Raw genomic sequence first — 17,362 nt, forward strand, 5'->3', positions numbered from 1 at the left:
AAAAAAACCTCAAAAAACTACAGAATATATCCCCAAACCTAAAAACAAAAAAAAACACGAAACAATGAAAAAAAACCTGGAAAAAAACGTTTTTTAGACTGGAGCATTCGTCTTTTTTCAAACCCAGGTTGGCCGTTGGGTTTGAAGCAGTGTCATCAATCACCACAACCCCGGCCCCGCAGAGTAGCCACTCCTATATCAGGCCCAATTCCAATGAATCCTCCTCACTATAAAAAATTTCCTCATCCCACTTAAAGTACATCCAACGAATTTCTTATTTTTTTTATTAGCAACGTGAATGCTAGAGGGCGTTGTTTCATATATTTTAAATATTGTGATTTCTAGCTACAAATTTAAATAGAACCACAAAACTTTAGAGTTGGGCTCTTAATGTTTAAACTAATTTATATTGAAAATATCACGAAAATTTGAGTTTATCCGTCTTACCGTTGGCATCTTTGGCTTCTAAACCTTCTGCTTCGATAACGATGACGCTGAGGACGACTATGGGGGGTTGTTCTTCGCCGGCTACGTGTAGCATTCGATAATGTCGATCGGGCGGCATATTGAATGCCCTCTGACCGTAGAGATAGAGATCCTCTTTATAATGTGCGTATTGGCCTCCCGGGGCAGGTGCTCCGACCTATAACAAAACTATATATATAAAAAACGTGCAGTAAAAAATCAGATATTAACCTGCAAACGTTCTGCGCTTAATTTGACTACTTCTACGCCAACTTTTTTCATATGCAAAGAACTATTGTATAGTTAGTATTTGTATTATTCGATTAGTCCTCTAGATGGCGCCAACTTAGAACAAACGACCGTTTAAATCGGTGTCTACCAACTTAAACGGAAATATTAATTAAAAAAACGACTCTGGTGGTACCCCTGCGAGCTTCTTCTTTTGCCAGGCGTCAACGGACTTTCAAAGCGTCCGAGGATTCACGTGGAGCCTGTATATACCATTTTAAATCCGATCTAACGAATTTGTATAATTTCAACGACGATTCTAATTTATCTAGAACCACAATCGTAGAATTGGTAACGCACTTTGTTTATTATACTCGCTTCGAAAACAACTAATCGAGATTCCGAATTACTACCATTATCCCCTTTAATTGACTGTACCTCATTGATCCCATTTGATTACTGATTACATCTTGTCGGTTCATTAAAACACCCAGAGCGGTCTACGATAACCAAACCCTTCTATAATTATAATTTTCGACACAAAACCTTAACTTGATTCGAAATAATAACTCAAAACTGTATTATAGTTATTTATTTACTTTGTTTATTATTCTTTCATGGTTAATTATTTCTTCGGTGTTTATGATTGTAGTTTAGTCTCAATTAGCCCTAGAACGCGTTGCGATTTATACTTTTTGAACCAAGACATTTTTTTGTCAAGTTTTTGTACGTTGTTTTCGTTGTCGTGAATTGTAAACTAGTGCATAATGAATTTAAGAGGCTGTAGAGTGGGAAACAGTTTGAGGTTTTTTATTTGTATGCAGTCAAAGGATGTTAGATCCATGTGTAATCCCGACTGTCATCTTTCAGGATGACAACGATCCCAAGCAAACCGTGCGAAGAGTATTTGAGAGGATTGGAAAGGAATAATATACTGGAAGTAATGATTTGGCCGTCACAGTTACCCGACCTTAACCTGATTGATTTATGTTGGGACAAATTGGAATTCAGAAAGTCCCACTTCAACTTGACATCGTTGGCATATCCTGAAAAACGAATGGGGCCAAATAGACGACGATTATCCGTCGAAATTATTAGAGGGAATTCCAAAATTGTCTTTCTGTGGGGAAATTTAGAAAGGGGGTCCATGTTAACTGTGACAATATAGAAGATTTATGGAACAAATTAGACATTTCCGGGGAGTTCTTCTTCATTACTTTAATATGAAGAAAAATACTGCCGAAAGTCATCGTAATTTGGTGGTAAACATTCTCTAGCTGAGCGAACGTGCCAAAAGTAGTTTGCACGATTTAAATGTGGTGATTTTGACTTGGAAGACTTGGGCACCCAAAAAAGTTTGAAGATGAAGAACTGGAAGCATTACTCGATGAAGATGAATGCCAAACACCAGAAGACCTCGCAGAATCTTTGGATGTCACTCAAGCAGTGATTTAAAAACGTTTAAAAGCATCTGGATATATTCAAAAGCGACGAAATTGGGTTCCACACGAACTCAAACCGAGAGAGGGTTTTGCATGGCCGAAATGCTACTGGAACGCCACAAAAGGAAGTGAGTTTTGCATCGAATTTTGACTGGGGATGAAAAATGGATCCATTATGACAACCCCAAGTGCAAAAAATCATATTTCAAATCCGGCCAACCAGCCAATTCAACGGCAAAACCGAATAACCACGGCGCGAAGGTAATGGTGGGATCAGAAGGGTGTGCTGCATTATGAGTTGCTAAATCCTGGTGAAACCATCAATGGAGAACGCTTCCGAACACAACTAATCCGTTTTAAGAAAGTAGTAGCCGAAAAACACGACCAGGCATTGCTACCCCACGTTGCTATTCCGGTTAAGAACTATTTGGAAACAGAGGATGGGAACTTTTACCTCACCCATCTTATAGTCCAGATCTTACCCCTTCTGACTACCTTTTGTTCCGGTCGATGCAGAACGCCCTCACCGGAAAACGGTTTACATCAGAGCAAGATATCAAAAATTGGTTTGATTCATTCTTGGTGCAGTTCTTTTGGGATGGGATCCGCAAATTGCCAGAAAGATGGGAAAAGGTCAAAGCTTCAGATGGGCAATACTTTGAAAAATACTATTGTACATGTTTTTCTTAAATAAACTTTCAAAGTTATAAACCACAATATTTTGATTTTTTTATCGTTAAATCCTGATATGTTGGTTATTATATTGAATTATTTTTATTTTACTTCGTCTCCCCTATTTCTTTATATTGCTTTTATGATATCTTAAGATATGCGTCATATATACGCCTCTCATATTCAATCAAATTTTATACTTTTGCGACTCGTACTCATCCAGGGACCCAATTATCGACCTTTCCCCAGAGATACTGACAATACGCACTTCTTGGAGCTCCCGACCATGACTTTTATTATATTCCGCATTAGTTTTGATATTAATATATGTCCAGTTGTTATTCTCGACTTTGGCCCTCCGCACACGGCTCGACTCATTCGCAATTTGATTCTGCAACTTGATTACGTTACGCGCAATCGGAATTTCCCCGAAACGGAGCGATTCCTTAGCCTCTCCGTTCACCCGACTTCACGCCATGTGATTTTTTCTCATGGGGATTTTTGAAAAGTGAAGAACGATCTCGTACAATTGAAGAATCCAATTGGAAAGCAGGAAAATTTCTAAGCGCGTGCTTTATGACCCCGATGATGGGAAATTCCAGAAATGGCTTGCATTAATGCATGAATCGAGAAGGACCCATCTGGTCGGTGTTATGTGTTCAAAAACTCAAAAGAAAGAAGGTGTTTTAGCGAGTGTTCTTAAACCAAAACGAACTCTGTAGCTATATTGTAACCTGAGATATAGATCTTTGAATTTGGAAAAATTGTACAAAAATCCATAACTCCACATTGAATGTCCGCGCCTAGCTCCTCTCCAACTCAACCGATTCAAGTGTTCAAAAACGCAAAAGAAAGAGAATGTTTCAGCGAGTGTTCTTAAACCAAAACGAATTCTGTAGCTATATTAGAACCTGAGATATAGATCTTTGAATGTAGAAAAATTGCCAAAAACCTACAAAAATCCATAACTCCACATTGAATGTCCGCGCCTAGCTCCTCTCCAACTCAACCGATTTAAGTGTTCAACAACTCAAAAGAAAGAAGGTGTTTCAGCGAGTGTTCTTAAATCAAAACGAACTCTGTAGCTATATTAGAACCTGAGATATAGATCTTTGAATTTGGAAAAATTGTACAAAAATCCATAACTCCACATTGAATGTTCGCGCCTAGCTCCTCTCCAACTCAACCGATTTAAGTGTTCAACAACTCAAAAGAAAGAAGGTGTTTCAGCGAGTGTTCTTAAACCAAAACGAACTCTGTAGCTATATTAGAACCTGAGATATAGATCTTTGAATTTGGAAAAATTGTACAAAAATCCATAACTCCACATTGAATGTCCGCGCCTAGCTCCTCTCCAACTCAACCGATTTAAGTGTTCAACAACTCAAAAGAAAGAAGGTGTTCCAACGAGTGTTCTTAAACCAAAACGAACTCTGTAGCTATATTAGAACCTGAGATATAGATCTTTGAATTTGGAAAAATTGTACAAAAATCCATAACTCCACATTGAATGTCCGCGCCTAGCTCCTCTCCAACTCAACCGATTTAAGTGTTCAACAACTCAAAAGAAAGAAGGTGTTTCAACGAGTGTTCTTAAACCAAAACGAACTCTGTAGCTATATTAGAACCTGAGATATAGATCTTTGAATTTGGAAAAATTGTACAAAAATCCATAACTCCACATTGAATGTTCGCGCCTAGCTCCTCTCCAACTCAACCGATTTAAGTGTTCAACAACTCAGAAGAAAGAGGATGTTTCAGCGAGTGTTCTCAAACCAAAACGAAGTCTCCATCTTGAACAGAACCTGAGATATTGAGGATAGAACGTGTGTATGTGAAAAACTCCCATAAGTAATGTACAGGGGGAAATCGCATTTGAGTATAACTTGAGAATGGTGAAAATTAGATGAAATTCGATGGTTGATGGCTGATTTGTGCATCAATACCTTCCATTGAAAAAAAAATTAAGCAAATCGGTTGGGTAGAACGCCCGAACGGACTCGGATTGGAAATCATCAATTTTTTTAATATATAAGATTGAACGTTTATTTTTTTACATTCATTTCGAAATTGCGGGATTGACTGAAACACTCTGTATGTTTTAAATGATATCATGAGTCGTGTAAGCATTTTATATCGACAACTTTTGTCTAAAGCTCTCAAATATCAAAGTCTATGTAATTGGCAATAAATTCCCTCTTAGAAATTTAGGGAATTGTGGGCGCACTCGATTTTGATTGTAATACCTAGTTAGTGGAACGTTATCTTTCCGGAGAGAATTATAGGAAATTTCCCCTACCAATTACGGTCGAAATCCTAGTAAATGACATGGTTGCTTTCATATGATATATCGTAAAATCGAAGTAGAAATTTACTGTAGTCAATCTATCACTAAAACACGTTCTAAGTAACGGCAAATAATCACCGATTTTTATGAACAAAATCAAGATTTGAAAAAAATCCTTTATGGTCAATCATCTTGTAAGAATGGGAATAGTCGTTTCGATTGCAAAAAAGCAAAAAAAACACAAAAAAAGAAGAGAAAAGCTTTAGTTGAAGCGACTCACCGAAAACCGGAAATCAAAATTGTAGGAATCAAACAACAATTGTGAGATCTTCAAATATCTAAGAGGAATCATTACAGGTATCAATCCGGGGGATCCCGTGGGTCCGTACTTTTTTTGTAACGGGCCAAATGTATCTGGAAAAGTTCGAGGATTTCCGTGGGCAAATGAACAACGATCCAATTGACCAAAATTGGAATCAGTTTGAACACTTTCGAATCCCTTTTATTAATTTAATTTTGACGCTGCTTTTTTTCCTCTTTACGGAAATTTCTTCTCCGAATGAACTCACATATTCGTATAAACCCACAAGCTAAACGAAACATTCTAAACATTCCGGAAATACTATTGGAGGTAAGCGGTAATATTGAAACCGTCCCAAAGAACAAGAATTTGTAGTTAATAATCGAAATGTATGCAGGAAATATTTATTTTATGAAATAACTTCGCATTTGTTGGTATATAGATTGGTTTTTATTTTGTTCATATCCTAAACTAGTTTTGGTTATTCCAAAAATTAATGTTTTGTAATCTTTCTAATCACAGAGGTACACCAACAACAACAATAGAAGCGTTGCTAAAACTGCCTCCAATTATAGTGAAAAATAAGCACTCAACACCGTCTACAGGTTAATTCAAACAGAAAATTTGAAGTTAGGGAATGTGACAAGTCACCTAAGGATTCTAGGATTGATAATTCTTGAAAACAGCGGACCAAATGCATAACATGGTAGACACAGACATCCCATGCGAAGTGGTTATCTATGACCGCCAATCATGGGTCAAAAAACTTCTTCTGCAAACTCGAAAAGTTGTAGGAATTAGCATTATGCGGCTACCAGGGTATACGAATCAGTGAAAAAGCAGACAGTACTACCAGTAAAAGACAACGACTTCATAATTTCAACAGCCCTAGTGTGGCTTCGTTATAAACAATCGGATAGAGTCATATAGCTTAGAAGTTTGAGGAGTTTCTGGTGATTTTCAGAAACGACATTAAATTGATTATATGTCTTCTGGCAGGTCATTGCCACGTCAAAATTTAATTGATAAGAATGATAGATTTTTCAATACTCTACAACTTTTACAATACAAATTTTTTGTTAAAATGTCTAGTTTTGCTATAATTTACCTGAAAGAATATTAAACAACGAAAAAAAACTACTTTTTGCATTTTTCTCGTATATTTTGAGGTTCTATGACAAAATATAATTGATAAGAATTATGGATTTCTTACTACTCTACAACTTTTACTCGACAAATTTTTTGTTAAAATGTCTAGTTTTGCTATAATTTACCAGAAAAAATGTTAAAAAACGAAAAAAACTACTTTTTGCATTTTTCTCGTATATTTTGAGGTTCTATGACAAAATGTAATTGATAAGAATTATAGATTTTTTAATACTCTACAACTTTTACAATACAAATTTTTTGTTAAAATGTCTAGTTTTGCTATAATTTACCTGAAAGAATATTAAACAACGAAAAAAAACTACTTTTTGCATTTTTCTCGTATATTTTGAGGTTCTATGACAAAATGTAATTGATAAGAATTATAGATTTTTTAATACTCTACAACTTTTACAATACAAATTTTTTGTTAAAATGTCTAGTTTTGCTATAATTTACCTGAAAGAATATTAAACAACGAAAAAAACTACTTTTTGCATTTTTCTCGTATATTTTGAGGTTCTATGACAAAATGTAATTGATAAGAATTATAGATTTTTAATACTCTACAACTTTTACAATACAAATTTTTTGTTAAAATGTCTAGTTTTGCTATAATTTACCAGAAAAAATGTTAAAAAACGAAAAAAACTACTTTTTGCATTTTTCTCGTATATTTTGAGGTTCTATGACAAAATGTAATTGATAAGAATTATAGATTTTTTAATACTCTACAACTTTTACAATACAAATTTTTTGTTAAAATGTCTAGTTTTGCTATAATTTACCTGAAAGAAAATTAAACAACGAAAAAAAACTACTTTTTGCATTTTTCTCGTATATTTTGAGGTTCTATGACAAAATGTAATTGATAAGAATTATAGATTTTTTAATACTCTACAACTTTTACAATACAAATTTTTTGTTAAAATGTCTAGTTTTGCTATAATTTACCTGAAAGAATATTAAACAACGAAAAAAAACTACTTTTTGCATTTTTCTCGTATATTTTGAGGTTCTATGACAAAATGTAATTGATAAGAATTATAGATTTTTTAATACTCTACAACTTTTACAATACAAATTTTTGTTTAAATGTCTAGTTTTGCTGTAATTTACCAGAAAAAATGTTAAAAAACGGAAAAAACTACTTTTTGCATTTTCCTCGTATATTTTGAGGATCTATGACAAAATGTAATTGATAAGAATTATAGATTTTTTAATACTCTACAACTTTTACAATACAAATTTTTTGTTAAAATGTCTAGTTTTGCTATAATTTACCTGAAAGAATATTAAACAACGAAAAAAAACTACTTTTTGCATTTTTCTCGTATATTTTGAGGTTCTATGACAAAATGTAATTGATAAGAATTATAGATTTTTTAATACTCTACAACTTTTACAATACAAATTTTTGTTTAAATGTCTAGTTTTGCTGTAATTTACCAGAAAAAATGTTAAAAAACGGAAAAAACTACTTTTTGCATTTTCCTCGTATATTTTGAGGATCTATGACAAAATGTAATTGATAAGAATTATAGATTTTTTAATACTCTACAACTTTTACAATACAAATTTTTTGTTAAAATGTCTAGTTTTGCTATAATTTACCTGAAAGAATATTAAACAACGAAAAAAAAACTACTTTTTGCATTTTTCTCGTATATTTTGAGGTTATATGACAAAATGTAATTGATAAGAATTATAGATTTTTTAATACTCTACAACTTTTACAATACAAATTTTTTGTTAAAATGTCTAGTTTTGCTATAATTTACCTGAAAGAATATTAAACAACGAAAAAAAACTACTTTTTGCATTTTTCTCGTATATTTTGAGGTTCTATGACAAAATGTAATTGATAAGAATTATAGATTTTTTAATACTCTACAACTTTTACAATACAAATTTTTTGTTAAAATGTCTAGTTTTGCTATAATTTACCTGAAAGAATATTAAACAACGAAAAAAAACTACTTTTTGCATTTTTCTCGTATATTTTGAGGTTATATGACAAAATGTAATTGATAAGAATTATAGATTTTTTAATACTCTACAACTTTTACAATACAAATTTTTTGTTAAAATGTCTAGTTTTGCTATAATTTACCTGAAAGAAAATTAAACAACGAAAAAAAACTACTTTTTGCATTTTTCTCGTATATTTTGAGGTTCTATGACAAAATGTAATTGATAAGAATTATAGATTTTTTAATACTCTACAACTTTTACAATACAAATTTTTTGTTAAAATGTCTAGTTTTGCTATAATTTACCTGAAAGAAAATTAAACAACGAAAAAAAACTACTTTTTGCATTTTTCTCGTATATTTTGAGGTTATATGACAAAATGTAATTGATAAGAATTATAGATTTTTTAATACTCTACAACTTTTACAATACAAATTTTTTGTTAAAATGTCTAGTTTTGCTATAATTTACCTGAAAGAAAATTAAACAACGAAAAAAAACTACTTTTTGCATTTTTCTCGTATATTTTGAGGTTATATGACAAAATGTAATTGATAAGAATTATAGATTTTTTAATGCTCTACAACTTTTACAATACAAATTTTTTGTTAAAATGTCTAGTTTTGCTATAATTTACCTGAAAGAATATTAAACAACGAAAAAAAACTACTTTTTGCATTTTTCTCGTATATTTTGAGGTTCTATGACAAAATGTAATTGATAAGAATTATAGATTTTTTAATACTCTACAACTTTTACTCGACAAATTTTTGTTTAAATGTCTAGTTTTGCTATAATTTACCTGAAAGAATATTAAACAACGAAAAAAAAACTACTTTTTGCATTTTTCTCGTATATTTTGAGGTTATATGACAAAATGTAATTGATAAGAATTATAGATTTTTTAATACTCTACAACTTTTACAATACAAATTTTTTGTTAAAATGTCTAGTTTTGCTATAATTTACCTGAAAGAAAATTAAACAACGAAAAAAAACTACTTTTTGCATTTTTCTCGTATATTTTGAGGTTCTATGACAAAATGTAATTGATAAGAATTATAGATTTTTTAATACTCTACAACTTTTACAATACAAATTTTTTGTTAAAATGTCTAGTTTTGCTATAATTTACCTGAAAGAAAATTAAACAACGAAAAAAAACTACTTTTTGCATTTTTCTCGTATATTTTGAGGTTCTATGACAAAATGTAATTGATAAGAATTATAGATTTTTTAATACTCTACAACTTTTACAATACAAATTTTTTGTTAAAATGTCTAGTTTTGCTATAATTTACCTGAAAGAAAATTAAACAACGAAAAAAAAACTACTTTTTGCATTTTTCTCGTATATTTTGAGGTTATATGACAAAATGTAATTGATAAGAATTATAGATTTTTTAATACTCTACAACTTTTACAATACAAATTTTTTGTTAAAATGTCTAGTTTTGCTATAATTTACCTGAAAGAATATTAAACAACGAAAAAAAACTACTTTTTGCATTTTTCTCGTATATTTTGAGGTTCTATGACAAAATGTAATTGATAAGAATTATAGATTTTTTAATACTCTACAACTTTTACTCGACAAATTTTTGTTTAAATGTCTAGTTTTGCTGTAATTTACCTAAAAGAATATTAAAAAAAAAACAAAAAATCTACTTTTTGCATTTTCCTCGTATATTTTGAGGTTAAATGAAATCAATTTTGTGCCAAAACTATTCATAAGAAACGAAAACGAACTCGTGTAATAAGTAACACCTTTAGCAACATTCCCTTGACTAACTTCTCCTTCCGTAAGCCGTGGGAAAATTACATAAGGGACTTAGGACGAAAGACACCTCATTTATTATTAATTGCTCCATATTGTGTCACTACGGAGCGTAGTTCATACAAAAGGTCGAGATTAGGAGGATATGTTCCACGGGTGCCAAACAGTATGTCTCATCCTTGCTTTGAAATAGGGATTATACATAATTTTATCAGAGTAACGATTACAAGATTAAATATATATATATATATATATATATATATATATATATATATTTCATATATATATATATATATATATATATATATATATATTTCATATATATATATATATATATATATATATATATATATATATATATATATATATATATATATATATGAAACAAAGATTTATTAGAACCACGATATAAATCGAACTTTGGTTATTATTTGATTATTCTGTTTATTTGATTGACGTTAGTGACATTTGACTGTTCAATTAACTAGATTTCTCACTAAATGTGTAATTTGCATGCAATAAAATCTGAATGAAGGAAGATAAAATATGACGTTTCGATTTTTCTTTAAATCTTTATCAAAATATGAAACAAAGATTTATTAGAAACACGATATAAATCGAACTTTGGTTATTATTTGATTATTCTGTTTATTTGATTGACGTTAGTGACATTTGACTGTTCAATTAACTAGATTTCTCACTAAATGTGTAATTTGCATGCAATAAAATCTGAATGAAGGAAGATAAAATTTGACGTTTCGATTTTTCTTTAAATCTTTATCAAAATATGAAACAAAGATTTATTAGAAACACGATATAAATCGAACTTTGGTTATTATTTGATTATTCTGTTTATTTGATTGACGTTAGTGACATTTGACTGTTCAAGTAACTAGATTTCTCACTAAAAGTGTAATTTGCATGCAATAAAATCTGAATGAAGGAAGATAAAATTTGACGTTTCGATTTTTCTTTAAATCTTTATCAAAATATGAAACAAAGATTTATTAGAAACACGATATAAATCGAACATTGGTTATTATTTGATTATTCTGTTTATTTGATTGACGTTAGTGACATTTGACTGTTCAAGTAACTAGATTTCTCACTAAAAGTGTAATTTGCATGCAATAAAATCTGAATGAAGGAAGATAAAATTTGACGTTTCGATTTTTCTTTAAATCTTTATCAAAATATGAAACAAAGATTTATTAGAAACACGATATAAATCGAACTTTGGTTATTATTTGATTATTCTGTTTATTTGATTGACGTTAGTGACATTTGACTGTTCAAGTAACTAGATTTCTCACTAAAAGTGTAATTTGCATGCAATAAAATCTGAATGAAGGAAGATAAAATATGACGTTTCGATTTTTCTTTAAATCTTTATCAAAATATGAAACAAAGATTTATTAGAAACACGATATAAATCGAACATTGGTTATTATTTGATTATTCTGTTTATTTTATTGACGTTAGTGACATTTGACACTTCAAGTAACTAGATTTCTCACTAAAAGTGTAATTTGCATGCAATAAAATCTGAATGAAGGAAGATAAAATATGACGTTTCGACTTTTCTTTAAATCTTTATCAAAATATGAAACAAAGATTTATTAGAAACACGATATAAATCGAACATTGGTTATTATTTGATTATTCTGTTTATTTTATTGACGTTAGTGAGATTTGACACTTCAAGTAACTAGATTTCTCACTAAATGTGTAATTTGCATGCAATAAAATCTGAATGAGAACTTACACAGTTTATTATAAGATCAATTCTTGCCAATTAAATATCACAGGATATTTTGTGGTTTTGAATTTTATTAATTCTTGTAAAAATTTTAAATTCATACGTTTCGAAATTCAATATTCAAATTGGCGTTGATAGAAACATCGATTAATTGAATTGTGCGTGCCTCGGAAAGTATAATCCTAGATCAGATAAATCACCCGATCAGCTGATTGAATATCCAAACGAGATTTTTAGTTCTGTTCTGTTCCTGATTGTTTTCGAGTAAGTTTAGTATTCGATTTGCGAGTTATGGCTATTCCAATTGAATAATATATTATTAGATTTTACGAAAAAAAGACGAAAACAAACGAAACCACCCGCGTATTTACCTACGATATACGAGAGCGGAGAGAATCCCATCATGTAGCTATGACCCGCTTACTCCAGCTTACCCCATTCAGTTTCCGAACGACAGTGAACCTGATCCGGATTACTTTCCGAACATTCATATTATGAGAGGGTTAAACCGATCATAGTTTAAGAAAAATTTCAACAAAACATATTTTTCAGAAATTTATAAGCAAGGGGTTCGTTTAGTAAAAAACTCGTAACGCCATCTGTATTCAAGGAAAGATTATACACACATTTTTCACTATTGGCAACGTGGCAACGTTGTAATGTTATTTTATAGTAATATATTTTGTATTTCTATCTGACTCTCATAGAGGGCGCTAGTTACACGGTTAACACCGAGTAGTATTGGAGAGAACTTTTTTAAAGTTGGATTTATCAAATTTTTTCCCTCTGCAGAGGAATCTATCCTATTTCAGGGCCAAATATTCCAAAAGAAAAGGCTTGGCAAAGTTTTTAAATTGAAAATTCGTCGTATCCGAATATCAATATCTTCAAGTTTCTTCATAACAAATCGGGTTTTGCGTGTTTCTATTATGATTTCTGAAATCTTGATACTTGAAATACCTGATAGACGAAACGATAAAAGAAACCTAACCTAACCTAGAATACTTTTTTGCCGTAAAATTCATGATGTTTAAGTTCACTTGAAATTTCGATTGAAAAATCTAACCTTAAAACAGTTATCTTCGATACTATTCGGTAAGAACCTCGTATAACCGAAATGAAATAAAACTAATTCAAAACCGGAAACGGAAACAAAACTGACAGATTCTATTAACACCTGCAGGTACAATCCGACATGTTTATTTCCTCTGTAAACATTTGCTTTAACAGATATTTTATCTGAATCGTTTTTATACCACGCGGATCGAATATACCTTTGATTCTACGTCGAATAAAGTATAACGGATGCGAAAATGAAATATTAAACTGATTCGAAGGGATAGTTTCTAACAGAAGGACGTGGAGAAGCAAGAAGAGACTAAGGACAATCATAAAAAGAAGACGGAAGTACGCAAAAAAGTGATAAAGGCGATGAGAATCTGAAAATGGAGAAATTACCGGAAGTGGATGAAACGTAGACGGAAATACTAAAAAAAAGTGACGATCTACGATTTATCGATCGTGTATTAAGGTTAAAATCAGATCGTCTATTCTTCTTCTTCTTTTTTAAGGAAAATATGTGTAAAAACGAAGGAAAATAATCCAACCAGTCAGACACCTCGATTAAAAATAAAAATAGGATGTACATAGTTGATAATTTATGTAGGAAAACGAAGAATGTAGAACGAGTTAGTGAAAAGATGACAGGGAGTTTTGAAACTGACAGCGGAGTGAGACAAAATGTCGTTTCGAGCCCGTTTTTGTTTCTATTAATGATGGACAAGTCGGGCGTGACAAGAGATGGTGGTCCACAACCCCACAACATTCGATTGCCCTCCATGATGATTTTAAAATCAGATTTGGAGATATCCATATCGATGGAAATACCGCCAGGAGTTGAAAGTGACATTTAATGTCACGGAACGGTGAGATGTGCGGTTATTCAAGTACATCCCTACAAATGCCATTGTGGAAGCTTCGTAAATAAAATTTGTGAGACTTGATTGTAGATTTCGAAAAGGTAAAGTTGGAAGGAGTCTTTGGTTAACCATTCACTGCACATTCAATTGATATTTAATTGAAAATTTGCTCGGTGGATATTATAATCAAATTAGCTTTTACCCGCGGCTTCGATTGCATCGAGTCCATTAAATAAGTATCAGAAATCATTATAATAGAAAAGAACGAACTCTGTAGCTATATTAGAACCTGAGATATCGATCTTTGAATGTAGGAAAATTGTACAAAAATCCATAACTCCACATTGAATGTCCGCGCCTCTAGCTCCTCTCCAACTCAACCGATTCAAGTGTTCAAAAACTCAAAATAAAGAGGATGTTTCAGCGAGTGTTCTTAAATCAAAACGAACTCTGTAGCTATATTAGAACCTGAGATATAGATCTTTGAATGTAGAAAAATTGCCAAAAACCTACAAAAATCCATAACTCCACATTAAATGTCCGCGCCTAGCTCCTTTCCAACTCAACCGATTTAAGTGTTCAACAACTCAAAAGAAAGAAGGTGTTTCAGCGAGTGTTCTTAAATCAAAACGAACTCTGTAGCTATATTAGAACCTGAGATATAGATCTTTGAATTTGGAAAAATTGTACAAAAATCCATAACTCCACATTGAATGTCCGCGCCTAGCTCCTCTCCAACTCAACCGATTCAAGTGTTCAAAAACTCAAAATAAAGAGGATGTTTCAGCGAGTGTTCTTAAACCAAAACGAACTCTGTAGCTATATTAGAACCTGAGATATAGATCTTTGAATTTGGAAAAATTGTACAAAAATCCATAACTCCACATTGAATGTTCGCGCCTAGCTCCTCTCCAACTCAACCGATTCAAGTGTTCAAAAACTCAAAATAAAAAGGATGTTTCAGCGAGTGTTCTTAAACCAAAACGAACTCTGTATCTATATTAGAACCTGATATATAGATCTTTGAATTTGGAAAAATTGTACAAAAATCCATAACTCCACATTGAATGTCCGCGCCTAGCTCCTCTCCAACTCAACCGATTCAAGTGTTCAAAAACTCAAAATAAAGAGGATGTTTCAGCGAGTGTTCTTAAACCAAAACGAACTCTGTAGCTATATTAGAACCTGAGATATAGATCTTTGAATTTGGAAAAATTGTACAAAAATCCATAACTCCACATTGAATGTTCGCGCCTAGCTCCTCTCCAACTCAACCGATTCAAGTGTTCAAAAACTCAAAATAAAGAGGATGTTTCAGCGAGTGTTCTTAAACCAAAACGAACTCTGTAGCTATATTAGAACCTGAGATATAGATCTTTGAATTTGGAAAAATTGTACAAAAATCCATAACTCCACATTGAATGTTCGCGCCTAGCTCCTCTCCAACTCAACCGATTCAAGTGTTCAAAAACTCAAAATAAAAAGGATGTTTCAGCGAGTGTTCTTAAATCAAAACGAACTCTGTAGCTATATTAGAACCTGAGATATAGATCTTTGAATTTGGAAAAATTGTACAAAAATCCATAACTCCACTTTGAATGTCCGCGCCTAGCTCCTCTCCAACTCAACCGATTTAAGTGTTCAACAACTCAAAAGAAAGAAGGTGTTTCAGCGAGTGTTCTTAAATCAAAACGAACTCTGTAGCTATATTAGAACCTGAGATATAGATCTTTGAATTTGGAAAAATTGTACAAAAATCCATAACTCCACATTGAATGTTCGCGCCTAGCTCCTCTCCAACTCAACCGATTCAAGTGTTCAAAAACTCAAAATAAAGAGGATGTTTCAGCGAGTGTTCTTAAACCAAAACGAACTCTGTAGCTATATTAGAACCTGAGATATAGATCTTTGAATTTGGAAAAATTGTACAAAAATCCATAACTCCACATTGAATGTTCGCGCCTAGCTCCTCTCCAACTCAACCGATTCAAGTGTTCAAAAACTCAAAATAAAGAGGATGTTTCAGCGAGTGTTCTTAAATCAAAACGAACTCTGTAGCTATATTAGAACCTGAGATATAGATCTTTGAATTTGGAAAAATTGTACAAAAATCCATAACTCCACATTGAATGTTCGCGCCTAGCTCCTCTCCAACTCAACCGATTCAAGTGTTCAAAAACTCAAAATAAAGAGGATGTTTCAGCGAGTGTTCTTAAATCAAAACGAACTCTGTAGCTATATTAGAACCTGAGATATAGATCTTTGAATTTGGAAAAATTGTACAAAAATCCATAACTCCACATTGAATGTTCGCGCCTAGCTCCTCTCCAACTCAACCGATTCAAGTGTTCAAAAACTCAAAATAAAGAGGATGTTTCAGCGAGTGTTCTTAAACCAAAACGAACTCTGTAGCTATATTAGAACCTGAGATATAGATCTTTGAATTTGGAAAAATTGTACAAAAATCCATAATTCCACTTTGAATGTTCGCGCCTAGCTCCTCTCCAACTCAACCGATTCAAGTGTTCAAAAACTCAAAATAAAGAGGATGTTTCAGCGAGTGTTCTTAAACCAAAACGAACTCTGTAGCTATATTAGAACCTGAGATATAGATCTTTGAATTTGGAAAAATTGTACAAAAATCCATAACTCCACATTGAATGTTCGCGCCTAGCTCCTCTCCAACTCAACCGATTCAAGTGTTCAAAAACTCAAAATAAAAAGGATGTTTCAGCGAGTGTTCTTAAATCAAAACGAACTCTGTAGCTATATTAGAACCTGAGATATAGATCTTTGAATTTGGAAAAATTGTACAAAAATCCATAACTCCACTTTGAATGTCCGCGCCTAGCTCCTCTCCAACTCAACCGATTTAAGTGTTCAACAACTCAAAATAAAGAGGATGTTTCAGCGAGTGTTCTTAAATCAAAACGAACTCTGTAGCTATATTAGAACCTGAGATATAGATCTTTGAATTTGGAAAAATTGTACAAAAATCCATAACTCCACATTGAATGTTCGCGCCTAGCTCCTCTCCAACTCAACCGATTCAAGTGTTCAAAAACTCAAAATAAAGAGGATGTTTCAGCGAGTGTTCTTAAACCAAAACGAACTCTGTAGCTATATTAGAACCTGAGATATAGATCTTTGAATTTGGAAAAATTGTACAAAAATCCATAACTCCACATTGAATGTTCGCGCCTAGCTCCTCTCCAACTCAACCGATTCAAGTGTTCAAAAACTCAAAATAAAGAGGATGTTTCAGCGAGTGTTCTTAAATCAAAACGAACTCTGTAGCTATATTAGAACCTGAGATATAGATCTTTGAATTTGGAAAAATTGTACAAAAATCCATAACTCCACATTGAATGTTCGCGCCTAGCTCCTCTCCA

At 32.1% G+C, this 17,362-nt stretch overlaps 1 protein-coding gene across 2 annotated transcripts in view; it reads right to left on the minus strand.

Moving 5' to 3' along the window:
* LOC130447909 (BAI1-associated protein 3) overlaps positions 1–17,362 on the minus strand; it is an 86,231-nt gene that overhangs the window by 59,203 nt on the left and 9,666 nt on the right. For both annotated transcript variants that reach the window (XM_056784965.1, XM_056784964.1), the window contains exon 4: positions 448–643. In XM_056784965.1, coding sequence (XP_056640943.1) covers positions 448–643 — 196 coding nt within the window. The remainder of the gene's footprint in view (positions 1–447; positions 644–17,362) is intronic.

The sequence above is a fragment of the Diorhabda sublineata genome, chromosome 8 (assembly GCF_026230105.1).
Source record: "Diorhabda sublineata isolate icDioSubl1.1 chromosome 8, icDioSubl1.1, whole genome shotgun sequence".
NCBI lineage: Eukaryota > Metazoa > Arthropoda > Insecta > Coleoptera > Chrysomelidae > Diorhabda > Diorhabda sublineata.